A 27,135-nucleotide genomic window follows, 5' to 3' on the forward strand; every position below is an offset into this window, starting at 1 on the left:
GTCAGAGGTCACAGCAGCAATACAGGAGAGAACTGTTAAACTTCCAACAATGGTGTTCAAAGGACTCTAAACCTAGAAGCTTTAACTAGTGATAAGCACTGTCCCTGCTCCTCTGTTAATGGTGCCAACTAAGGGAGAACCATCTGAGTTATCTTGTACTTGCAAATGCCTGTGATTCACACCTGTATTTCTAACAGGGTGGCATACGTACTCTCCTAAATCTGAAACTATGTTTGTCTCAGGCTGCCTTGCTTTCTTCCAGTTTTCCAGCTGTTTGATTCTAGGGTATCAACGTTGGATTCATTAACGCTGCAGAGTAATATAACAGTACTACAGGCCCCTTCCACCTGCCACAGAACTCATTCCCCTAAATAAAAAATCCCTTCAGAGTTCAGTGGCATCCAGTTTTGAACCCACAGAGAATGTGGGTTCAGTGTTTAGCTTTTGAGGATGATCTGCAGAACAGTGCAAGGTATAAAGCTGCATGCCCCTCACTAGGCTGTTCCCAGCCCCTTCATCCATGGGTGCGACTTGCCAGTTCCCACATTGCCCCTTCTTCCCGGATGCAGCGTCAGCAGAAGGGCCCAGGCAGCATTACTCACAGCTCTGTGACATTCTTGGGGATCCCTTTGGGGAGGGATTTCAGGTGCTTGTTGCTGCAGCGAACAACAGTGTCTAGGCAAGTGCACTCCTGGGGACACTGAGGGCGTGGGAAGCAGCTTGTCTCCTCCTGACCTGCCAAGGCACAAGCCAAAGGGTTCACAGTGGAAAGAGACGGCATGGTGATGGAATAGGAGATCTTGAAAGCAGACATTATCCTATGTTTCTCCAGGGAAATCTAGATTTCAGTCTGCCCTTATATCACCATTATAAAGTGTCCCACTTTATCAAAGGGCCAAAGGCATCAGCAGCAATTAGAACTGAGAATATTAATCAACTGGTGTGATTAATTCATTGCAAATAAAACGCAGCTCTTAATTGGAAAGAGTGTGAAAGGTCCCCTTGACATCTATGTCCTCCTATTGATTTACACAAGGGTTTCAATTCTCAGAAGCACATGGGAAAAGCTATGGAGCTGTTAATTCCCCCCCCCCCCGAACAGCAGCCACCCCTCCACACCCTGCATAGATGCACCATATCAGAAGCTGCTGTTTGGGCCAGGGCCAACGGCTTAAGATGATTTGCTAGACAGTTAATGATTTACCTATTTAGTAAAGTGACGCTGTGTTAAACATCTCCAAAAATATTTCCTGCATTAAGATACTGTACTTATTTATACTTAGTGGTTAAATAGCTGATTAAATTGCCTTGCTTTTAACCAATTAATTGACTTTGGGGGGGGGGAGGAACCTTGAGACCACTCCTAACCACGGCGGCACAGCCCCTAACATAAGTGGGGACCTGCTGCATCCCTGACAAGATTTGTGCTATGTTTCCGTTTATGTCTAGTTTGAAGCTACCATGCAATACAAAAACTGCTAGGCGTGTCCATGTAATTGCTGCTGAGCTTGACCATTGCCCATGCTGGGACAACAAAAAAGGCCATCCCAACTGAGGAAATAGTTTGAGAAGAAGAAGATTGCAAGGCATGCACACGCGCGCGCACACACACACACACACACACAGCCCTAAATCTCCCACAACTTTTCAGAATGGGGCGACCACATCATTTCATTAGTGGCTGCAGCCTTCTTTGCCCTTTACAACAGCTTTTGGGTTCTTCCCACTTCAACTGATCTGTGTGAGGAAACTCATTTCCATGTGTGAACTGCCACTGCAAGATTTGAGGGCTGAGGCAGTTTACACACACTGTGCAGCCTGGGCTAATGGACATTCAGTGTTTTCAAAATCTGGCTTAATACATGGCACTCCCATTTTCCGTAATGACTTCCTGTGTGCCCTCTGTTGGTTTAAATTCATATTGCAACAACTCTGGACAGGGAAAAGGGTTGGACATTTATGGCTTAATGGGAGTATCAACCTCGTTCAACCACAACAGCCTTCACAACTGGTCTGCTAGTGGAAACTCAAATAGGGCCTTATGTGGGTCTGTGGGAAGATACACCTGCTATACAATCATAGCCTCAGTTTGCTTAATTGCTCCCTCCCCATCCTCCTCATCCCCACCAAGAGCCTGTGAGTTACCTTCCTCACACCTGAAGTCGGGGAAGGCCACATCCTGCAGTGGGATTTGGCGTAGGAAATCCGGATTATTGCAGCGGGGGTTCCCAGTCACAATCTTCCTCCTACGAAGCCAGTCGCCTAACCAGGCCAGGCGGCAATTGCAGTTGAAGGGGTTAGCCAGCAGGTTCCTGGGCAGGAGGGGTACAGGAGGGAGATAAATAAACTGGGCAAACACAGGATAATCTAGCAAAGGCTTGTAGGCAGGTAGGGCTCAATCACCTTCTCCCTTTCAAGACCTAAAACATAGGCCAGACAGTCTATGTTTGCAGGAAGCTGATTTATTCTAAGCCAAACCCTCTGGTCTGCTTAGCTCAGTTTTGTCTACAATACTGGTAGCACCCCTCCAAAGTCTTAGGGACAGATTTTTCCCAATACTGCTACATAGGAGCGCTTTTGAGAGGCCAAGGATTAAAGTAGGGACCTGCTGTATAGAAAGTGTGGGTTCTACTCCTGAGCTATGGATCCTCCCTAGAATCAAGGTGGGGTAGCAGAGTGGTCTACACCGTGCAGACAGCTCTCACCAAGGAATAGAGGACTGAGCATGTTCAGAGGTTAGTTAATAGGTTAGAATTTCCCTGCCTCGCAACTCACAGTGTGGAGAGTGACTGCAACGTGTCAAAAGCCCCAGGTGCGATGGTGCTGATCTGATTGTCGTACAGCGAGAGGAGGCGCACATTGCGCAGTCCTGTGAAGCTGTCGTTGTGGATGCAGTTGATGCGGTTGTTCCTCAGCATCCTGGAAGGAAGACAGAGAATGGGAAGAAGCCCGTTCTACAAACTACCCCTTGAAAGCCAAAGGAGCCTGACAGCATTCTCCACCCTGCTACTCCTCCTGCGTACTGACAACCCACCGCTGCCCCTCTCTCCTATCTTCCCTACCCCAGTTAGGTCAACAACCCCAGTTAGGCCAACTTACAGGGTCCGCAGCCCATCGAGGCCCCGGAACATGGCGCTGCGCACTGACTCCAGCTGGTTAACCGTCAGGTGTAGCTCACTGACTGAAGCTGCCCCTTCAAAGGCCCCATCCTCAATCTCTGACACCTTGTTGTTGCTCAGGTTTCTGGGAAAGCAAGGAACATGAAGTGATAGTAGAACACAGGAGCAGGCAGAAAGTTTTCTCAACTCAGTGCGCAGCCTACAGGGAGCATTTCTCTCCAACAGAGACAAATGAAGAATATTTGTAGTAGTTCCAACAGCGCTGGTTTTATTTTGCTGTCTTTAATTCTTCTGCAACCTGCGCCTGCTGAACCCACTTTGAAAGTATGCCATATGTTTAGTTCTAAGCCTTTGACTTCCTCTAAAAAAAAATGTTTGTGCTTCTGAAGGCCCATTGAGTAGCCCCTGGCAGTCTTGATCAGAATCTTCTCCATCCTGTGCCTGCACTGAAAGCAAAGCTCCCACTGATGTCAATGGAAGCTTTATTCTCCTTGTAAACAGCAGTTGAGGTGGTGGTGGGGGGCAATTCCAGCACTGGGTCAAAGCTCCCCTCACTCCACACCATTGTCCTGATCTGGCTGGCCCCCCTATGGCAGCTGTTCAACTTTTAAAAATCAACTATGCAACACCAAGCAATGTGACAAAGGTCATCTCTAGTTTGGCCTTTCCATTCTAGGCATACATGTCAGCCTCTTGCATTAGAAATATCTGGCTCCTGTTGGAATACTGCTGCACTCTAAGCCCTGTTCATATTGCCGCCTCCTTTCCCCCAGATCTTGCGTGCACAAGAGGTCTTTGGAGTATCTCCTCTGCTATGAGAACCCCTTACCCACATACTCACATTTTCTTTAAGTGTGGGAGCTTCTTAAAGATGCCTGTGGCCTCCAGCACTGTGATCTCATTGTTGTTCAGCCGCCTGCAACAGAAATAAAGGATTGTGAGCATACAGCTCAGAAAGCAAAGCAGTGAATAAAATAAAATATATGTGTATTCTAGGCCCATCTCTGAAACTAATTTTGCATTGCTTAACACATTCTTTCCACTCTGTACTGAGTTAATCCCTGTGTATAAAAATGTGCATATATATATCAGAATATAAAGCGTAATGCAAATGGATTGTTCTGCCAGGAGTAAGTATATGGCTTTGAAAGCCAATACACACCAGCTTTCTAAATCAAGCATCTGCAGCAGAAAGCCATTTGTTCACATGAACGATGTGCCCTTTTCCTACACACAGATAATTTCAAAGAATTTAATATAGAATAGAAATAGAAGGTGAAATGGCCCAATGAAAGACTCAGTACTGGATAGGGCCAAGGGCCACTCCACTGTGCTTGCATGGAGAATAAATGCTTCATATAAAAGGCTTCAGATACCCGTTTAGTACACAATATGGGATGCTGGGTGCAATGCAGTGCACTACAGAAGGCAGAGGCACTGGAGTGAAAAATGCACCAGAAATAGAAGTTCTAAGCTTTGTCAGTGTGTAAGATGAACACTGGGTACAGAAGTTAGGAATCTTAGATGAGTGGCTGAGGCAACCCAGTCAGATGGGTGGGGAATAATAATAATAATAATAATAATAATAATAATAATAATAATAATAAAATAAAGAATTGGACATACTGCAGTGATTCAAAGTATGAATTAAGTATGAGAAGAAGAAAAAACCCTTAGACAACAAAAAAACCCTCACTTCTATTTTCACCTTAAGAAAAAGAACTGCGAGTTTCATAGATTCATGGTTAGCAGCAAGTATGTAGGGAACTGTCAGAGGCAGCATTCTTCCAAATACCAGTCACTGGGAATTACAAGTGGGAAGAGCACTGTTGTGTCAGATCCTGCTTGCAAGCTTCCCATAGGCCACTGTGAGAACAGAATGCTGGACTAAATGGACATTTGGCCTGATCCAACAGGGCTCTTCTTATGTTTGTTGGGCTCTATAGAGTTAAAATGAAATCCTGCTTCACAGATGGCAGGCAGACCCAGTCAGGTGTGCCTCAGCAGGGGGAGCCAATCAGCAAGCAGGTCCTTCCATCTCAATGCATGATGGGGGAGGGCAAACCCCAAAACCATAGAGAATGCCTCCATGTCCCTGCCACAAAACACTAGCAACCCTACAATAGCAACATTTGCTATCCATAACTGTGTAAATAAAGCCACACGGAAAGCAAATAAGAGTACTTGGTTTTTGATAGTGAGGAAGGAAGTGTGGTTCTTAGATATGGCCAAAGCATGCTGACTTACAGTTCAGCTGTGGCTTGAGGGAGGCGCTCTGGGATCTTTGTCAGCTTCAGGTTGGAACACTCGACCACGTTGGCTTCGCAGCGGCACTTGGGGGGACAGACGACGTCACTGTGACATTCACTGTTCAACTGGTAATCTTCCGTACCTGCCACCAAGAGAAAGCAATGAGAAAGTGTGCACACAGAGGTGTGTGTGAATACTTGGGACTGTTGCATAAGCATAATATTCTGGAAGGGGGTTTCTTCTGTTTGAGGGCATGAGGCCTCACATGCTGACTCTGCCCCCACCATTCCTGCTCACCCAGTCCCAGACCTTCTCCTGTTGAAGGAAGCTTCTACCATGGCTGCTTGAATGTGAGTAGAACTGTAGAAGCCACCAGGCATCTGGGAGCTCTGCTTTATCAGGGATCCCAGTTAAATGCAGAACTCATAAATAAAAATATATAAATCCTCTGGCCAGCATAATTAACCCAGAAATTTCTGCACATAGAGTAAGGCTCCAATAAGTGGCATCACCACTGAGTAGCCAGCAGCAGTGGAGACTTGACAAATTGAAATTGGCTGTGGACCACTTGTGGTCTATTGAGTTTGCCACTCCTGTGCTACAGCAAACGGAGAAGGCAGATATAAAAGACAGAGACTGATTGATCTTGTTCTGAGCCTCTGGAAGGACACAGTGCCTGCAAACAGTCCATGCCACCACTGCTGGATCTAATGCAAGCCATTAAAAATACAGCATAACAGCAATCCTGCAAGGCTGCAACCTCATTCTTCCAGTAGTGCAAACATACCACAAACATATGCATGCAACTCACGTGCAAATTCTAGCATCTCCATACTGGCTCCCTTACCTGGAATGAAATACTGTTCTTTGGCTGTGAACAGAAATATGCAGAGTGTTAATCTGAATGCAGCAAACTTAAGATATTAAAGGCCGTGCTGCTCATAACTTCCTCAAACATGTATGAACGAGTATATATACTGCAGTGTGTGAAATGAAAACAGAATGCATATTTCTATCCAGATACATATGTTTGAAATGACATCATGCATATTAACTTAATATATATTTCTGATGAAAAATAGACCAGCCATCAAAGTGTGGACAAGATGAAAGAGTTAATTTTTAAAATAAGAGAACAGAAACACTGCAGTTTTTCAGTTGGGGGGGCATGTTTCTACAATATCTTCCCCTAGATTTCACTGAGGTGCTAATGTCAGGATCCCTGAATAAGTATGCAATGAAGTGCAGGGGGACACCCAATATCTGCTCTGTCCTGATCCCCAAATCTATACGCAGCCCTACAGAAGAAGATCATTCGTACGGGAGCAGCGGAATTTCTTGCTCTTGATCTGTCCGATGCGCTTGTTGGCGAGGCGGCGGGGGCTGGCACAGCGAGCACCACTTGTTTCAATAGGATTGGCACGCAAGAAGTCTGCCAGCCACTTCAGGTTGCAGTCGCAAATAAAGGGGTTCTGGGCCAGATGGCTGTAGAGGGAAAGAAACAAGAGCAGCTTGAATTTCAGAGTTGTTCTGGTGGCTGCTGTCAGAGCAACCTTAAATCTAGCAACCAAGATGCTGCTTCTAGCTGGCATAATGCTGAACGCTCTTGTAGGCACCCCAAAGGCAAAGTGGTCCATTTCCTTGTGACCTCACTTTGGTGCCAGGATGTTGGGCTCTGCCAATGGCCCTGGGCCAGCCTCTACACCCTACGGCAGTCTTCCCCAACTTGGTGCCCTTCAGATATTTTTGGAACAACTTCCATCCTTCCATCAGCTCCAGCCAAGTTATGGGAAGACACCCAATTAGGGAAGGCTGGTCTTGAACATGGCTGCAAAAGAATGACCTTGCAATGCTTTTTGCTCTCTTTCTAGAGCTCTGCCCCTGTGGTAATCTCCTGCCTTGGCCACAGAATCTTCCCTGCCTTCTCAGTGGGACCCCAATGTTCCAGGGGCATTTCCTCCCTTCCTCCCACAGAACCCTGTTCTCATTGGACATATCTTCAGAGAAGCCAGCACTCACAGAGTCTGGATGGCTCGCAAGGTGGCAAAGGTGCCCTTGGCCAAGGTCTGGATCTTGTTGTCGTACAGTGAGAGCAGCGACAGGTTCTGCAGGTCAGCAAAGGCATCTGCCCGGATGCAGTTGATCTTGTTGGCATTCAGGAGCCTGGAGTGAAGGAGCACAAAACACCATATCAGAGTGTGTGATGGTCATAGTGGTAGTGGCTATCACACACACACACACAAAATATTCTTAGCCATTGCTCACAGCAGGGGATTCTGCAGATCCCACCCACTCAGCTAACACCCAGCTTGTTACTCACACAGCCTAGACCAAGTGATAGTAGGTCAGAGAACAAAATGGCCACAAAGAAGACAGGTGAGGAGACAGGATATCCACAACCCTCCCCTGAATCTGAGGTGGACAGAAGGAAGGGATAGTATAGATCAGGGGTCGGCAAGGTTTACCTCACCTGGGATGCTTCACTCCCACGGAGATCGCTCCGTGGGCCGGATCGCGCCTGTGCAGATGCAATTTTCAGCGTCTGCATCTGTGCAGACGCGATTTCCGGTGCTGCAGAAGCGAGTTCCCGCTCCACACTGCTCCAGTTTAGTGCAGTGCACAGGGACTCACCGAGCGGGTGGCTTGTGGGTTGTTTAAATGACCCCCGTGGGCCACTTGTGGCCCATGGGTCGCAGGTTGCTGACCCCTGGTATAGATGAGGAATATAGGCAGATGAGGAGGGAAGCAAAGATTAAAGCTGGGGAGAAGACAGTAACTCTAGATGGGATTGTGGAGTAGAAAGACACAGGGGACAGTGAAGCAGGCTGTGTGGAAGATGAAGGCAGGGAAGAAGAAAAGGCTTGTTAAGTAGTAAGGAGAGTTGCAGGTTCCAGGGAAGAGATAAAAGGCTGTCAGGTTTGTACAGAACTATGCTGAAATTGTATAGGAGCCAGATGTGAGGTCTGGAGCCCCTTTGCCATCTGGAACAAGGTTTCCACACTGACACTCGCCCCCTGCTATAGTGATGTCCAAATGGCCCTCTAGCCATCCCTCTCACTTGTGCTTACAGTAGTTGCAGTGCATACAAGCCCCCGAATACCCCTTTGGGCAGCTCTGTGATCTTGTTCCCGTACAAGACTCTGGAAAAGAAACAAAACCAGTGCTTGAATTAGTAGTGTCTCTCGGTGGTTAAGTCCTGATGTATCTTGAGGAAAGAGGCCATCTTGAACAACTGAACCCAGGTTCACCCTTCATACATAACAGACGTAACGATAATGAGACTGTGAGGTGCCAGCTGGCTTATGATGCCAGCATCAGGGAATCTGGATTCAAATGTGATTTAAGTCCCCACTGAGGCCCAGTTCGTATATGCAAATGGCCATATGCAGCAACTTGAAACAGCTAGGTTGCAGCAGTTTCGCTCGTTCCATTGCAAACCTTCGAAAGAGAAGGGTTGAAACGGTGTGGCTGAAATTGCCATAGGACCATGGAGAGCTGCTTCATGCAAACACTCGCCACCTGGAGCTGTGCCTGCAAAATTGCATTTCAAGAGACAACTATGACACAGATTGCTCTTTGGAATGGAGCCACATTAACTTGCTGGTGCAGTGGGTGGTGGGGGAGTGTGGTGGGTGGGGCAACTCACATGCTAACATTATCGGCAGCAACTGGGAATTAGAAAGGCCAAGCAATATGTTGGCTAAGGGGACTGTGAGTTGGAATTGGCGTATTCGGGAAGCCACAGCGCATAGCCTGTGCGTGGAGCTTGTGCAAGAACATTCTCATGCTGCATACAAGTGGCATTTCACTTCCCCACCTAGACTAATATCTGCCATGCTTGTTCCCACTGAGGCTACTCACAGAGAGTTAAGTGAGCGCAGGCCTTGGAAGGCATCAGGCGCAATCTCCAAGATCTGGTTGTTGCTCAGGTCTCTGAAAGGCAAAGGCAAAGTTAACGCTCCTACGCATGTAGTCACTGCTCCTTCCTTCTCTGAAGGTGCCTCTCCCAGCTTGTGTTCTTTACAGAGTATAATAAAGGCTTCACTCCTGTTCCTTAGCAGGACTGAGATGGAGGTGCACATCAGCCAATACAGCTCTGTGCTCCCTCAAGTACACCTTGCAATGCAACACCTGCTTCCCCTCTGCCCATATCATGTCTGGACAGAAGGTATTGCCTTAGGCCTGCACAGACTATTTGTCCATCAAGCCCAGCACTGTTCACTCTGGCTGAAGACACTCACATCCTTCGTAGCTTCTTATATGACGAGAAGGCTCCAGGTGGGATAGACTTGATGCCATTCAGTTCTAAGCGTCTGCATGGGAAACAGAAGACAAGGAAGCAAATCAGCTTGACTGCACCATGGGAGCAACTGAAGTGCCATCTCTTCCAACAAGGATGCCACAGAGATCAGGCAGGAGGTAGTCCCCAAGAGTAGGCAGACAGCTGTATTCCCGGATAGTTCACTTTGACACATCTCCCCCAGTTCTCTGGAAGCAGAAATCTCTGATCCTGGTACAGCTTTTAGCCACAAAAGGGACTGGCAAAAACTAGAGTCATCTCTGCATAAGGGAGGAGTGGTGAAGCTTTATGGACCAGTGGACCACATCTTTATCTCCCTCTACTCTTGTGGGCTAACTTCAACAGTCAGTAGGGCCACCCATATGCCAGTCACCTGACACATAATGGCACCAGGTGATCGACACCTGTCAAAGCTTTGTACAGCACTTCCCAAACGCCCAGCAAACCAGGTGATTGCCAGATGTTTGGGAAAGCACTGTGCAGAGTGCTTTGCTAGTCACATGCTTGGTGCTTGGGAAATGCTGGACACACGCCTCTCAAAGTGCTTTGTGCTTCGTTTCCCAGACACATGGCAACTGGCTGATTGTGGGGTGTTTGGAAAGCCCCTTTCAGTCATGCCCTGTCCTCACATCATGCATATGGCTTGAGTGAAATGGCCTGGCAGGCCAAATCTGGTCCATGGGCCAGAGGTTCCCCACCCCTGACATAAGGTCACAGTTGAGAATTGCCCTATGGTGCTCCTTAGGCAACAATATATTCTCTGTTCCAATACCAGCTGAATCAATACTAGCCAAAGGAGACAGGAGCACCCAAGCAGAGTAGATGTGATTAGGAAGGGTGCTAAGTGCTCAGGTCCCACCATCCCCTGCCTACCCACCATGTTCCTAGTATCCACTCACATCTCAGTCATGGTCTCAGGCAAGTTGGCAGGGATGGCTGTCAGCCCCTTGCCGCGACAGTCCACAATGCCATTGCTGCAGGTGCACATGGCGGGACAGGAACCTGATGAAAAGCTGCAGATTTGGGTCCTGGTAGCATCCATCTGGCCTGCAGAGAAGAATGCAGAAGCTTAGTGCATCCTCTTTGCATAGGGCTTGCAACCCACAGCACTGCAGGGCATCCCTAGCCCTGCCTACCTGTTCTTTGCTTGTGGTCTGTTGGGGTTTTGGAATGTGTTCTTTCTTCAGGGCAGCTAGAGAGCCTTTGGGCCACTAGCACGCCCTCCTCTCAGCCCCTCTCCACAGATGTTGACATGTAGAGATGAATACATATGCAGGCATATACATTTGCAGAACTGCTGCACAGGTTGATAGTTCAAATCAGCAGAGACAAGAAATGGACAGGGGAGGGCAAGTGCACAAATGAGCATGAGATAGAAAGGGCAGCATGGTGCACCATTTCACAACGCTGAGGAGGAAAACTACATAAAGAGCACAGGGAGCAAGCGGGCATCTTTCAAGATGGCAGCTTCCAGCACTAATGGTTTGATAGCTTCACACTGTCAGAAATAGAAAAATGCAGGATAAAAGGAGACGATGCTTTTAAAAGAATTTCTGCAGTCCAAGCTGCAGTCATGCAACCACCATGGCCTGCACACGAGACACAAGAGCTCCTGAAACTAACGTGTCATGGTAAGAGGGTCTGTGTTAATTTGAGAGACCAATGGTCTCCTGTGGCGGGTTTCACTAACTCTTTGGTTCCAGGGCTGATATGCCTTGAATCTGAGGGCAGAAGGGGCCTCTCTCTGGTGATTTTGGGGGGTCTGCAAAGCTCTCTGGAACCCCATAGATGCCACTGACCTGAACAGCTGAATTCATTCTTCTGAATCTCTGCAACGTTGAGGCCACGGAGGGCAGCAGGGCCGGCACACTGTGTGAAGAGCCCAATTGTGGGGCGCTGGCGCAGCCACTGGGAAAGCCAACCCAAATGGCAATCGCAGAAAAGCTGGTTGGAGTGCAAGCGGCTGTAGGGACCCAGGGGAGGAAAGGTTGGGGCAGGGGAAGAAACATCAATCACTTTCTTTCCACAGCTACCTCTTGAGACACCTGCATAGATACTGTAGGTAAAGCCATTTCTAGAGAGACAGACTTGGGTTTACAGAGCTGGAATGAAAATGTGGGGACATTTCCTGGGAAGGAGAGTCCAGTCCAACAGGGATCTGAAGCTGTGGGATTTGGGCCTTAGTACTCTGCATTCTGGGATGCGGGTGGCACTGTGGTGTAAACCACTGAGCCTTGGGCTTGCCGATCAGAAGGTCGGCGGTTCGAATCCCTGCGACGGGGAGAGCTCCAGTTGCTTGATCCCTGCTCCTGCCCACCTAGCAGTTCGAAAGCATGTCAAAGTGCAAGTAGATAAATAGGTACCGCTCCGGTGGGAAAGTTAACGGCATTTCCGTGCACTGCTCTGGTTTCGCCAGAAGCGGCTTAGTCATGCTGGCCACATGACCCGGAAAAACTGTCTATGGACAAATGCCAGCTCCCTTGGCCAGTAAAGCAAGATGAGTGCCGCAACCCCAGAGTTGTTCACGACTGGACTTAACTGTCAGGGGTCCTTTACCTTTACCTCTTTTTTTTACTCTGCATTCCATGAACTGGATTGCTCTCACCCAGTGTCCACATTAATGCCACCCCTTTCTGTCCCATGATACACCTTGTCATTAAAGGAGCCAACAACTCCATGAACAGAGCTGTGGCTCTTTCTGCCATTGGGGGGCAGCATCCCACATCTTTGTAGGGCCCCAAGTTCTTGGGATCCTGGGCACAGGGTTAGGCATTGCCTACTATGAACACATCAGTGCCAAGACGGGAGATCTGCAGGACCTAAAACTGAAAAGTTGCCACCAGGATTCCTTGTATGGACTGGTAGCTCCCAGCCCACCATGCTTTATGAAATGTCCAGTCTGCGGTCTTCCACCCCACCCCCAATCCCTCCACCCTTGGGCTGCTTCATCATGTGCTCACAAGGTGCGCAGTTTGGGCATATGGTTGAAGCTGGAGATGGGGATGGTGCTGATGTTGTTGTTGTTCAAAGTCCTGCAGGAAGGAGGAAAAGGAAGAGCATCAGTGAACGTTGGAGAGAAACATCTTGTCCTTTCATCTGGCTGTGTGTGCAGTGTACACACAAACAGACAACGCTCACAGAGTGGCATGTGACACTTCTCAGATTGACAGCACATCTTATTTTCAAAATCACTTTCAGCATGGGAGAAGCAAGGGCCAGTTCTAACACACCCCTACAACAGAGGATCTTAGAATGACAGAGCAACAGGTGAATTTTAGGGCTCATCTTAGCAAGAAAAGTTACATTGACTAATAGATCAGCTTCCCTGAGATTGCATGCAATCCCTTCATCTGACCCAACACTCCCCTCAAGCTTGGGAGGAAAGCCCTGCTGACATTAGTAAGATCAGGACCAGGCTCCAGTGGTTTGCACAAGGGGAGCTACTGGGCTCTGGGTTGTCACTTGATCACTTTTGAAACCAGCCCAGGTATAATGTTATTTGTTTTGCTTTGTTTTCACCACTGGGATTTAAAAAACCCTCTTAAGCTACAATCCTATGCACAATTGCATAGTAATATAATAGGATGATTTTTACTAATTATTACTATTGTTGTTGTATTGATTTATCACCCGCCCTTTGAAAACAATTCAAAATTCAAAATTAAAAACAGTTCAAAACAAATTAAATACTGAAGCTAAAGTGAACACTTCTCTAGGGAGGGTATCCCATAGAGTAGGGGCCACCACTGAGAAGGCTCTGGTTCCTGGTTCCCACCAATCTAAATGATCTCAAATGTAGGCCAACAAGTAGGGCTTCTGATATCCACCTTAAAGCAAAGGTAGGTTCATACAGGCACAGCTTCTCCTTCTAATAACTTAGCCCCAAATCAGTGAGGGCTCTAAAGGTGGAAAATAGCACTTTCAGTTCTGCTGGGAAGCACTGCAACTGATACAGAATCGGTGTAATACCAAAAGACCTCCATCCTTCTGGGGAGATGGAATGCTACCTGGACCCTGTATGTTACCAGCATGGGTGGGAATCTCAGGATATACACTCTATGTTAAAAACATTTCTGATGTGGCCAGGAGTGGAGTGGGACTTGAAGGGGATAAGGCTATGGCCACCTGAGCCTGCAAATCGTACACCAGTGATAAAGCTATATAGAAAAATGGACTCTTTGCCCAAATTTAGGGATGGGCACTGTTTCTTGTGAAGAGTTAGTCCTAACTCCAGGATGCTTCCAGACCACCCTCCCATCAACTGAGCTGAATTCTACCACAGTCATGCTTCTCTAGGCAGGCTCTCCATCCAGCCTGATGGGACAAACCTTCGACAGAGCCCCCCCAGAGACACTTACAAAACTTCCAGGCCACGGAGAGCACGGAAGGCCCCTTCCTCAATGCAGCTGATGTGGTTCTTGTCCAGTTGTCTGAGTGATGAAAGAGGAGATTAATATACCTGTTCTCAATAGCTGTGCTGGCAGACCAATACCTAGGATGCTCGACACAAAGACCAATCTGCTGCACTTAATGAAAGGAGAAGAAATGCTGGAGGACTTTGTGGTATGCATAAGAAGCACTGGAGAACTGCAAGTAGCCAAGAGGTGGAGAAGTATAGGTATGGTTGGGTGGGAAATACGATTTGGGGCACAACAGGCACTTCATTATATCTGTGGGACACGTTCCCACTGCTGTTATCCTATTAGTATTTGCTGTTGTAGAAGGAATTATTGAGATCTTCCTCTACACAGTTGCTAGCCCTATGACCTCAATATGTGCATGCATGAAACATAATGCCAATCTCTCCAGGGCAATGTGGCATGCTGTGCTTCCCTATCCGCTGCCCTGCTGGGCCAGGTCACTCACAGGTTCTTGAGATCAGTAGCTCCACGAAACGCCTTCCTAGGAACAGCCAGAAGGAGGTTCTCACTCAAGTCCCTGCAGATGATAATTTTAAGAGAGCCATCTGTCAGTGGAGAAACAATGAAGTATGGGGGGTTGGCAAGGTAGTGAGGCATCGGGTTATGAGGACTAGCAGGGGAATACTAAGCAGCAATGAAGAAATATTCTGCACATGCTCAGATGCATGACCATCCTTATTGTTTTATATGCACCAGAGTGAGCTCTGGCACTGAAGAGGCGCTGTGTGTGGCCCGAAATGCTGCTCTTTTCACCAAACACCCCCCAGGACACTGGCACAGCAAACAGCATTGTATTATGTGCCCCATTCATATAATGAATGGTTCATCTCATGCCACTTCTGTCATGACAGCAAGATGAGATGACTGATAGTGGTTTGAATACCTTAAGCAATTTAAATAAGAATGCATGTTTTCAAACATCCACTGTCCACCTGATTTATGGCAAGGTACAAAAGCAACCCAGTCAGTCCATTTTAAAAATAGCAAAACAAACATGAACAGTCCATTTTAAAAATAGCAAAGGAGGTGACCTAATGGACAATGAAGATGCATATTCCAGTCTCTGGCATCTGCATGCAAGAAACAAGGTGAGTCACACCAGGGTCTTATCTTATCTTAAAAGAGCACAAGCTGTGATGGTTTATAATTGCCTTGCTGCCATTTCCTGACTTCCAAATTGTTTCGTGCAAGCCTATAATGGCTGATGCTTATCAGTGAGGTGCCTTCTGATAAGTTTCTGTATCATGAGACTAACACACACACATGTGCACACATGCTATTGTGGACACAAACATACAGCCTGCTCCACCACCCCTGCAAACCTTTTTTGAAAATAAGAACTGCAATCTAAGAGCAGGAAGAAAGTAGGATTGCCACAGTACAGCTCAATCCTAACCAGGAGAGGGCAGCAGAAGCTCTTTCATTGCCGACTGATGTCACCTCTTCAGTCTGTTACCTCTGAGACAGAACAGCAGCTCCTCAGACTTGGCACATAGCATTGAGGAAAGAAAGTGTGCATGACATCCTGGTTTCTTCTCCACACTTCTGCTAACAACCAACCTCTCCAGCTAAGTGGCATCATTAAAAAGCCTCCACGGTTTATAGTGAGTGTCCAACACTCCTTTAGATTGGACCCTCATGTCACTACTGGCAGCGGCTGTGCGCCTTTTGCCCACAGGGACATGTTTCCCTCAGAGGACGCGTTTTGGAAGCAACTTTCTTCAGCCTCCCTCCCTCTGGTCCACACCCCAAGATCCCACTACAGTGGTACCTCTGGTTGTGAACAGGATCCGTTCTGGAGCCCCGTTCGCAACCCGAGCAGAATGCAATCCGCGTCTGCACGTGTGCGGGTCGCGATTTGCTGCTTCTGCGCATGCACGTGACGTCATTTTGAGTGTCTGCGCATGCGCGAGTGGCGAAACCCAGAGGTAACCCTTTCCGGTACTTCCGGGTCGCCGCGGGACGCAGCCTGAAAGCAAACGCAACGCAACCTGAAGCAAACGCAACGCGAGGTATTTTTTTTTTTAAATTATTTAATCATTTTTTTGATACAAGCAACAACCGCAAAAAACACTACAACAAAAACCATGATAACAATAATAGCACAATTTGACAATTCAGATTTAAATACACTGATATACCTATGACTGCCCCCTTTTAACAATATTTTCCCACCTCTCTCTCCACCCCCCACTTCCCCCCACTATCCACCTTATCGCTTAAATATTCATTCCAGATTTCTTCATATTTATCCATTCTTAATTTGCGTCAACATACAATTCGTTCATATGTAGCTAATCTGTCCATATTATCAATCCATGTGCTCAATGGAATCTTTTTGTGGCTCTTCCAATTCATCAAAACAAGGTGTGTTTTTTTGCTTGTAATATAGCACGGTACATCCATTTAAAAATAAATAAAAAAATGACTGTACTCCTTTTCTAAGGAGCATGAGATGAAAAGGCTTAGAGCTGAGAATATGTTCATCTTCGTATTCCTCTCCAATTCATCTCTGAAACATCTCTCTAACCCAGGCACTGTGGGGTTATCAGAGGCTTGACAACTTCCTGGTAATATGTGAATGTTGGGGGCGACCAAAACACTTCCAAAGATTGACACATTTATTTATCTATTCATTCAGTTTATTCCACATGTGAATGGTGTATGCTATAAAGAGGCAATTTACTATTAGGAGGTGCTAAAAATAGCACTAGGGTTTTCATGTGATGGGATCCCTCACCAATCTCTATGTAGCAGCAGCAGCAGCAGCAGAGACCATGGCGGGGCCTTCCGACAGTTCAATTGCTGCTGCCAACTGGGAGGGGTGAGGCAGTGAGGAGGCTGACATGGTGCAATCACATCAGCAGAACCAACCTGGTGCTACTGCTTTGGAGCCAATCTAGGGTTTGGACCACACCACCTGGTAAGCAGCAACAACAATTTAGCTGTTGGGAGGTGAGCATCACTGCCCCACCACACCGTGTGCCTTTGATATATAGATCTATTTACCTAGGCAATTTTAAAAAGAAAAGAAAATCCAGCCTCCACTATTACTTTTCTCAATTTCTTCCAGGATCACCATGACCTTAATGGCAATTTTTGACAACTAGCTAGTGAGAAGTGTTTGCTAACCTTATTCCCATATATTCCCTAAGGGGAATTGTTTCTAGGGTCTCATAGGTCTCGTTCACATGTGATGTTTAACATTAACCATAGTTAAAAAACAAAAACAAACCATAGTTAAAGCTGTGGTGCCTGTCAGGCTTTCACTTAAGCCTTAGCTTATCATGCCACAGAATGGTTAAAAGCATCAGCAAGAGCAATTTAACAGCAGTTAAATTTTAACAGCAGTTTCAATTTTTTTGCCACTTTTCAACAGCAGATCTGTAGCTTTTGGGACACAATAGATCCTTAACCATATTTAAGACAGAGGTCTAAGTTCACATACAGGACTAAGCTGTGGGTAATTTTAACTAAGGTAAATTTAACTAAGATTAAACTACAAATCTTGGTTAACAAGTGACCTTAAACCCTCAATGAAGCAGCTGGACTAGGTTCACACATAACACTAAGCCATGGCTTAATAAACCATTGTCTAATAAATCATGAATTAGCATTGTATATGAACTGGACCCCATTCACACAATCCTATAAAACATCCATTGGGCGCATTTGGCCAGAGGCACTTGAAAATCCAAGGAAAGAACCTTTGGGAACAGGAAGCCAACATTTCTCCTCTGAAAGAGTGCGTGATCACAAAACCGTTAGAACAACCAGGCCCTTGCGAAAATGCCAAAGCACAAATAACATTCCCATCTAATGAGGACTTTCAGAGTTCTAGACAACTCAACATTCTGTGTCGTAGTGAAAGTTTTTAAAACCATAGTTCTTCTGAAAGTAGGAGTTCCAATCGCTTCATCCTCAGAATTAAAAATCTGGGAATATTAGAGCTTATTAGGAACTTCAAATCTTTCTATAACATTGTTACCACAAATGACTTGGTTGGAGTCCACCAGCTTTTCACAGTGACTGATACTATCACTATTTTTATTCACTTTTGGTTCTTTTCGTCTCCATGGTCTGGTCTGTCCCCAATCAATAGGACTAGCAACCTGCTGCACAGATGTTGAGCCAGAGCATAGTTTGGAGTAATGTAACCTTCCACTCTCCCTGCCTTTGGAGAGTTCATATTCACACTCCTCTCTTTAGGGAGGCAGCTGCCCTAGAGGTGAGTGGAAATAATGGAGAAAATCACCCTGTTCTCTCCCTCTTGTACATGTATGGACCTGTTTTCATTCAGTATCACAGTAACTCCAAGGAACATTAAGCTGCCAGTTTCCCAGACACAAATTGCTCCAGTCTTGATGAATGACAGCTTGTAGCAACAGCTTTGTCTAGCTTTAGAGGAACGTTTTGACCAATACTTGCACCATCCTGCCATCCATTTATGCTGAGTCATATAAATCAAAACCCCCAAGTAAAGCAGCCCTATGAAGGATCATCTCTTAGTGAGTGAAAACTAGGGGACCCCATAACCAGTATGCATACAACAAAGTATGTTTCAAGCAATGCAAATTCTGGTAGGATTACAGAGCAGGGCAAATATCTCCCAGGCTCTTCATCTGACTTTGAACTAAATGCCCTTTAATAGCAACACAAATAGAATATGAGGTTCATAAAACTAAAGTGCTTATGTTACTTTTTACTGCTCAATGTTAAATAGGCAATAAACAGGGGTGGGGGTGGGGGGGTTCCACATGTGATGGGAATGCTCAGTTTGGACAAGGGTGTTTCAAGACATCTCTTCCATTCTACTGCAAATAATTCCAACAGACCCCCAAGTCACCCTTTTGTTTATATTTCCTAATACAACGTGATGTGCAAAGACTTAAACCACTTTGTCCAGAAAACATGCTGATTTCCTTTAATTACCTCTGCATTTAGTTTAGAAAAGGTTAGCTCATCTCTTTCACCCAATGACTCCTTTAAAACAGGCATGACCACCAGCCTCTCCAGGGCAATCTGACCCAATTTCCAGTTTCAGCTGTGGTCGCATCCCATCACTAAACAAATCATGACACCGAGAGAGTTTTCCCGGCTAGTCTGCACCCTTAACATTGCACCCTCTCTTTTGTCTTTGCCTCAGCCATCCCTCCTCCCCTGTGTGCCTTGGACATGAGCCACTTGGAGGGATCCCTCGCTGGGATTGGTGCCTCGATTATGGGAGCAAGCGAGGCCTCCCAGTGCGAGATCCTGGCCAGCACTCAGCAAGTAACTAAAGCCAAACTGTCTGACATCCATAGGACACAGCTTTCCCAGTGGGGAGCCCACTCAGGCAGACAAGCCAAGCACTTAATCTCCTGCCCTATGGGCCAGGCTGAGCCTGGTGCAAGCAGGGGGTGCAATGGTATTATGAGGCTCTCATTCTCTTGGCTAATCCCAACTTCACACTTTAACCTGATTGAGGCGTGTTTGGCTTGCCAGCCCCTCGTGCTGTTTGAGGGGATTAGGGTTCGGCTCAGCGGGATGGTAATTGCTTCCTACTGCTCCAGACCATCTTGCCCAGCCTTTAGCCATGCCATGGAAAATCCTGACTTCATTGCCCAGTCACCAGTGGGGAGATAATGAACCTGCAGTGCAGAATTTGCTCCCCAGACTCCCCGCTTCCATCCATACCATAAGGAGGTATGAGGCACATATATATTGCACCCACAGAAGAAGGATCTGCCAGTTTGTCATGCCTGGATTGTGTCTGCTGCATGCTGTATGTTGGTGACACTCAACTCTATCACTCTTTTCCATCTTCGAATCCATGAGCTTGTCCCACTGGGAAGGAGGAGGTCAAGCAAACTGAGGCTGAATCAGAGAAATACGGAGGTCCTGTGGGATGGAAGACTGACTGCTCTGGAAGGAGGTTTGGAGCTGGTTCTCAATGGGGTGGTGCTCCCCTGAAAGACTAGGTACACAGTTCAGAAGCACTCCTGGACTTGGTATGCTTAGGTGGTACTGGTAGATAGGGGTGCATTCTTTGGCTGATATGCCAACTGCAGCCTTATCTGGATAGGTCTAACTCAGCCAAAACGTTTTGTGCCCGCTCACATCCAGGCTGGACAAGTGTATTATGCTCTTTGTGGGACTGCCCTTTGAAACTTAAGTTTTGATAGGGATAAGAATGTCAGCTTCAGTAATATATTTACCATACCAGCCACACTGGCTTCTGTGACATTTCTGAGTTGAATTTAAATGGCTAGCTTTCATCTTTTAAGTCTTAAATGGTTTGAGGGACCACCTGCACCCATCATGAGGCTGCCCACACACCAAGATGTGCAGTGGCGGCTCTCATCATGCACCTACCTCCTACATCAGTGAGGCTGGTGGCCATGAGAGGGAGGACCTTTTCCGTAGTGGCCCCACAGCTTTGCAATGCCCTTCCAGAGGGTCCAGAGAGGGCTGCCATTCACTAAGCTATCTGGAAGTCTTTAAATACATATCACCTGCTTAGCCTGTTATAGATCAATGCCTTCTGGCTTGGATTGTGGGTTGCTAGTGCTGTGAAAAGTGTTTTAACTGACAGTCTGAGTATGTTGATTGATTTTTAACAAGGATTGAAGGTTGCAATTCTTTTTTTGTTGTTGATATTTTGCAAACTTTGATTTGTATGCCACCTTGTCCAGAAATAGCAGCTAGGATGTATATAAATAAAACCATGCCCAGCCCATTCTCTGTGGAAACATTGAATTCAGAAGAGATAAGCAACCTTACAGATATATAGGGATGGCATGGAAGTTTTAAAACACAAAACTTTTGCCCCCTTACACCAGTCTTTCTAAACAGCCACTACAGTGCCTGGACACAGTTTTCTTGCTAACAAGCGAGGAGATACCAACAACCGCATTCCTGGTGTTCAGCCTCTAAAAATTTCCAGACTGCCAAAGTGATTGCCTGTGTGCACGTGGCTGCGTCTTTCTCTCTCACTCCCACCTCCATTTCCACCTCTCTTTATCGCCTTCTAGTTATCTCCTTTGCTCCGTTCAGATCTGCTTCTCCTAGAAGACAGAATTCTGATTCCTTATTAGAGTCTACTGTCGGCCTCATTTTCCTCTGGAGACTACATAGCTAAGTGCTGGGCTCTCTCACGCCACCATGCTATAAGTTAAATGGCATTAACCCTTCAGCCAAGTGCAGGTTCTACAGATGAAAGGTTGTTGGTGTGACATTCACTAGGCAGGCTTCCTGAGGAGTGTTTTTGCTTTAAATTATCCATGTCACATAAGTCCTGAGCCAGTTGCGATCAACTCCTGGTGCTAAGCCTAAGCCTTTCCCGGCAAACAGAGGTTTTCTGGGACTAAACATGGTGGCTCCCAGACCTATGGTGTACCGGGCCCAGCTTGAAAGCTGCTCTGACATCTGCTGCCACACCTCCAGAGCCTTCCAGATCTGTCTCTATCCCAGCCATCCCTGACCTGGGCAGTCTGTGATGTCCTGTGGTGCACTAGACTCCAGCTGCATCTTGCCAGGGTTGGGAGCAGAAGAAACTCCTGTGGGGCCAAGAAGGCCCACTAGATTTTAAATGGCACCACAGCCACTCCCACCAAGCTGGTCACCAGCACCACCAACACAGCGTGCATCCTTCAAACACCTCGCCCCCATCCGTCCCTGTTGCTTGTGGGCAGTAATTAGCACCAAAGTGGCCTTGGATCCAGCCCATGGGAGTGACGCTTCCACAGCTGCTGGCCTTGCTGTGCCTGCTGGAGGCATGCAGACAACAGCCAGGAGACAGGTAAGATCAGCCGACAGCCAGCGGGTGGTGAAAATGGATCGCATTTCCCAGGGGAATACCCTGCACTTGTGCCAAAGGGAAGCACACTTGCAATGCCGCTCCCCTTTGACACACTTATTTAGATTCAAAGCAGGAATCTACACCTGTGGGTTAAGAACATTGCACAAAGCACACTGGATAGCATAGAATCAACACCAGTTGTTTTGTTCTGGCCAGCCATGGGATGGCAGGCTCTTGGAGGGCATGTTAAGAATGCCACCCATTATATCGGACTGACAACACAGACTCCGGAGGTGACATGGCAACACTTTAAAGGTAGAAAGAAACACCCCCCCAAAGGATTTTAAGCATCACAGTGTTCTGAATGGGCCTTAAAAAAAAGTAATCTCCCTCTGTCTCCCCCCAAAACACATTCAAAACTGCAGGCCAGCAGGCAGGTACTTGTAAATTCAAATGCAATTTACTGCAGCAGCAGTTGCCTCCTTCCTCTCCCGCTGTGACTGGAAAGCTGAAATGTATTTAGCCCCCTGCATGCAAATGAGATACTCTGGCCAATTCAATCTCTGTGGGATGGAATATCAGGGAAGGATCCTCAGACCTTCACCCATGTATCCCCCTCCCCCTCCCCCCCGCCATCACTGCTCCATCTAGAAATTAGATGAGAGAGCCTGAGAGTCACAGACAATAAGGGTTCAAATCTGTTTAATGTCTTAAAGAGAAGGGTGCAATGGAATTAGTGCATTGGCAGATACCTTCCCAGGGAGAAGAAATTGAGCACTAAAGAGCGAAGGAAGCACAACAAGAACTGACAGCTGGGAGGTGAAGCATGACACATCCCACTTGGGAACAACAATGGTTATGAATTGGATTAAGCACTGGAATAAGCTGCCCAGGGAAGGGATGCATTTACCATCACTCCTAGGTTGCAAAGCAAAACCAGGAGCTTTCCTAGAGGTGACACGTGTAGCCAAAGACAAGGTTTTTTAAAATAATAATAATAATAATAGAATGGGCTTAGTGTTAACAAGAGGAAATTCCCTGGCCTGTGCCAGGAGGGTGGGTGAGAGAAACCCTTCTCATCTTGCAATTCTGTCTTTGTGTTTTGAGACAGTGTTTTGTATATTAATTTGGTTTGTTGTTGCTGTTTTCCGACCCAAGGACAGCTACGTTTTACAGTGTCAGGCTTAGAGGCAAACTTCAAACGTCCAGACTGAGCATAGACAATACTGGCTCTGGAATTTGTAGAGGAAGACATTCACAACAAGCCCTTTGATCATGATTCTAATCAATTCAGGGCTTCCTGGCAGACAGGATACTGCAAGGAATTTGATGGGTTTCACATATTCTCCCATTTCCTGGTTCCCAGATTTGATAAAACCCTACATATTAAGTTTTCTCTGTAATTTGAAATGGTGCAGAAACACACTTGATTTGCTTCCAAAATAACAGGACTCAAGAGATCACTAACTATATACAACACCACCCCCACCCTGGATCGCACAATACCATAAGCTGTACAGAGCAGCTTCAGATGTGACAGAGATGCAAAGAAAATAGGAAGCCTCTGCACCTTGTGCTTCTGAGGCAAGACCAAGACGTGTTTGCATGCTGCTTATTGTACCAAGGTCTTAAGAACACCCACTACAATGGGTGGGAGGAAAGTCCAATACCAGCTGCAGGGAAAAGAAGCAGCACTTTAGGTTCTGTGACCCAGAAGAAATGTCACAGCTAGGCAGTGCTGCATGACAGGTTTAATCCAATATAAGGAATGTCTGAAATTCTTTGCAGGAACTTTATCCACCTCCCTGACCCTGACTGCACGTACAGCCACTAACTAAATTCCAGGTGAATAAACAATGAGTTTCACTTCTCCAAACACCGTCCTGCTGTTAGGGACTATGGTTATTGACCATATTATGAAGGAGAAGGAGCTGTCAGAATGGTAAATGTGAGGCCTAAGAAGAGTGCCATGTTCTAATGGAAATCAAAAGGGCAATTAGCACCTTCATTAGGGATGAAAACCTCAGAGAGGATAACTTGCTTTCAAAATTTCTGTGTTACTTCTCAACATGGATTTTCAGAAATTCACAGGCCTGCTCAACTATGTGCGGTGTGAAACGTGAAGCATAGGCTGTGGATGTGGCTGCCACCAGGTCTTTCAGGGATGTTTGCATGAAGTGTACCTAAAGTCTGCTCTCTTGCTCACCAGGATCTCATTTGTCATTAAGGATAACATTTAAACCATTGGCTTCTCATGACCTGCCACAGTGCCAAGAAATTTTCTCACTACATTCTCAACAAAGCCCAATGCACCTTGTCCCTCTGTTTTTTTTCATCTTGCCAAGAGAGGCAATGTGAGTGGACATGTCCTACCAGGGCCATTGAGACAGGTGACTCGTTGCAAACTGTCTGGATCACAAGATTTATAAAATTAGCACACAGAGCAGTTCCTGGTTTCAATCATTTCTTGTTTTCTCCCCAGGGCACAAGTGAGAGCTACTTACAGAAATCAATGGAGAAATCCAGAATTTCAGTGCAGCTGTGACAGAAGACCAACGTGCCACCTCCTAAACAAAAGAGGCACTGCTAACGTACTGCTCTTTATTGTCGTGTTTGTAGGGAGCCATCCTTGCACTTGGGGCCAGGGTAACAGAGGTGACACCTACAGTGGTACATGAACTATCCTGCAGTGGATCTGCCCCATCCAAATTCCATCTGCCATGTATCCTTCCTCATACATCCAAATCTAGAACAAAAAGTGTCACTGGTGAGTGATTGAGAGAGAGGAAGCAGTGAGCCCATTTGATGCACCTGGAAGAAAACCCCTAATTTTCCTTTCCATCTACTGCTCCCCTTGCAGTATTTCTTAACATAAGCTGTTACCAGCATAAGACTTCCACCACTGCTACCACTTTGCTTCCCATAGGTTACCGTAACTTATTATATATTTATATCTTGCGTTTACACCCCCACCTTCCTCCAAGGAGCTCAAGGTGGTGTACATGGTTTCTTCCTCCCCAATTTACCCTCACAACAGTCCTGCGAGGTGGGCTGCCTAAGATACTGTGAATAGTCCAAGGTTACCCAAAGAGTTTCATGGGGACTGGGGGATTGAACCCTGGCCTCCCAGGTCCTAGTCCAACACTCGAACTACTGTGCCACACGGGCACATATGAAACAGTCTTATCCTGAGTCAGACCATTGGTCTGCCTAGCTCAGCATTTCATACTCTTGGCTAGCAGCACTCTTCAGGATCTCAGAAAGAGGTTGTTCCCAGCCTGCTTCCTGAAATCCTTTAGCCGATTCTGTGTTCAGGACCTTCTGTATGCAAAGCATGCGCTTGAGCCATGGCCCCTCAAAAATTCAGCGCTGTCTTTCCTGACTCCTCACTGCCAATAATCACAGCCATCCATTACTGGGCAGCTGCTGCCACTGCCAATTATGTGCTGAGTAAATCAATGGGCTGTAATTGCACTATTAAGATCTCATTACGCCCCTGACTCTGCAGCCCCAGCAGCTTGCACTACGCTGTGACAATTTGGCTCCCACTGCCAAGCGGCCACAGCTGCTGACTCAATTGTTTTTTTGTGGGTTTTTTTTTTTTTACCCACTTCTGGCCACCACATTATAAAGATACAAACAAACTGGAAAGGATTCGTACTAAAGAAACAAGGACAAATAAAGGGTTTACAGAATGCACAACATATAAAGGGGAAATAGGACCAACCACATTTAGCTTATGGAAGTGATGGGGACAAGAGGCACTGTCAAATATCTTAAAAGGTTTCTTTTTAAAAGAAATATGATTTACCAGGGACTGGTTTCATCTTGCTCACGTGATGCAAGGTTAGCATGAACGACAAGGGAAATATGACTCTGGAGACAGATTCATAGAACTCTTCCGCACCACCATCCCACTAAATTGTATTCTTCTAATCATGAAGATCTACTTGGAATAAGGTTTTTTGAAGGCCACGCTCCTGTTGGGATCCCAGACAATGCAGCTCCAAATCCCAGCACTTGGTGGTCACTTGGCACAACCAAGTCCTAGGTGGACCACCACCACCAAGGGCCTGAAAAAGGCTTCCACTCTGGGAAGTGCTCACTATGGGAAAAAGGGGGCGGGTGATTCCCAGAGTTGCTGTTCTTTCTGCCTCTGATTGGTGTTGTTGCTAATTAACTAATTACCCCCTTATCTAAATATCTTGGGAACAGCCATTTAATTATGGTTCTGAGTCATCATGGATATCAAGATCTCTCTCACTCTCTTTGTTTGGGCGTAAATGACTTTCTACATATCTCAATCCATCCATGTGTTTCTCTCTATCCATTTCTAGTGCAGGAGAGGTGAACACAGCACCTCCCATTGGAGATAAGCAGATCGCTTGCTGTAGTGATGCCTGTTTGGCAATACAGCTTCCAGACAGGAGTTTATTGTGAAATGGGTACTGTCATGCATACAAGTCTTTTTTGTGTGATGTCCACATAACGTTGTCATCATTAAAATACCAACTCATACTTTATTTTTTTACACTTAATCTAGATTTCCCCTTATCACATAAAATCCTACAAGTAAAAAAATAACATGTTCTATATCTTCCATCATTGTTGCTGGCGGTTGCTGGGAATCGCAAGTGGGGAAAGTCCTGTTTTGAGCTTCCCTTTGGCATCTGGCTGGTCACTGTAAGAAAAGGCTCCTGGATTGGATGGACTATTGTTCTGATCCAGCAGGCTATTCACTGGTGTGTAAGCTCATTCATGTGTTTGTTGTTGTTTAGGTGGACAGTTTGTCACATTAACGGTGCTGTTTTTGTAAGCAGACTTTAGCACTACACTCCCTTACTTCCATCTGCTCTTCACCTGAACTTAAAGTCATTTTGTTTCTGGTGGCCCAAATGATATTTCCATCAGTTGCTGCATGCTGGAAGCATTCTCAAATGTTAACAACCCAGTTAGAGGAGCCATTCTCTCATGATCCCCACACAGTACATGTGGGGAATTACCTTGGAGGCTAGAATGGCAGTACATACATTCGGCTTTCAATAATAATAATGATGATGATGACGATAAGTCTTTAGCAACAATCCCCCTTTGTCAGTCTTGTGCAAGCTTTAGTCAGGTAATTTTCACTCTTGCATAAGACCGCAGTATTAAAAATTAATAAACAAACACAGGGAAATTGATATTGCCCTCCCTCACTTAATTTTGCCCATTGTGAAACGTGGTAGCTAAGGTTTTGGCTGTTGTGCTCTTGCACACTTCCTG

At 46.3% G+C, this 27,135-nt stretch overlaps 1 protein-coding gene across 1 annotated transcript in view; it reads right to left on the reverse strand.

Annotated features, from left to right (window-relative positions):
- The window catches only part of SLIT1 (slit guidance ligand 1), a 125,839-nt gene that overhangs the window by 19,878 nt on the left and 78,826 nt on the right, over nt 1–27,135 (reverse strand). The window contains exons 5-21 of the mRNA XM_083505775.1: nt 14,536–14,607; nt 14,028–14,099; nt 12,630–12,701; nt 11,469–11,632; nt 10,569–10,716; nt 9,611–9,682; nt 9,231–9,302; nt 8,438–8,509; nt 7,389–7,532; nt 6,691–6,854; nt 6,217–6,240; nt 5,367–5,511; nt 3,961–4,035; nt 3,100–3,243; nt 2,776–2,919; nt 2,146–2,312; nt 603–735 (exon numbers count right to left, since the gene is read on the reverse strand). Of these exons, the coding sequence (XP_083361901.1) occupies nt 603–735; nt 2,146–2,312; nt 2,776–2,919; nt 3,100–3,243; nt 3,961–4,035; nt 5,367–5,511; nt 6,217–6,240; nt 6,691–6,854; nt 7,389–7,532; nt 8,438–8,509; nt 9,231–9,302; nt 9,611–9,682; nt 10,569–10,716; nt 11,469–11,632; nt 12,630–12,701; nt 14,028–14,099; nt 14,536–14,607 (1,884 nt within the window). The remainder of the gene's footprint in view (nt 1–602; nt 736–2,145; nt 2,313–2,775; nt 2,920–3,099; nt 3,244–3,960; nt 4,036–5,366; nt 5,512–6,216; nt 6,241–6,690; nt 6,855–7,388; nt 7,533–8,437; nt 8,510–9,230; nt 9,303–9,610; nt 9,683–10,568; nt 10,717–11,468; nt 11,633–12,629; nt 12,702–14,027; nt 14,100–14,535; nt 14,608–27,135) is intronic.

This window comes from Podarcis liolepis (genome assembly GCF_965112155.1).
Source record: "Podarcis liolepis genome assembly, chromosome: 5".
NCBI lineage: Eukaryota > Metazoa > Chordata > Lepidosauria > Squamata > Lacertidae > Podarcis > Podarcis liolepis.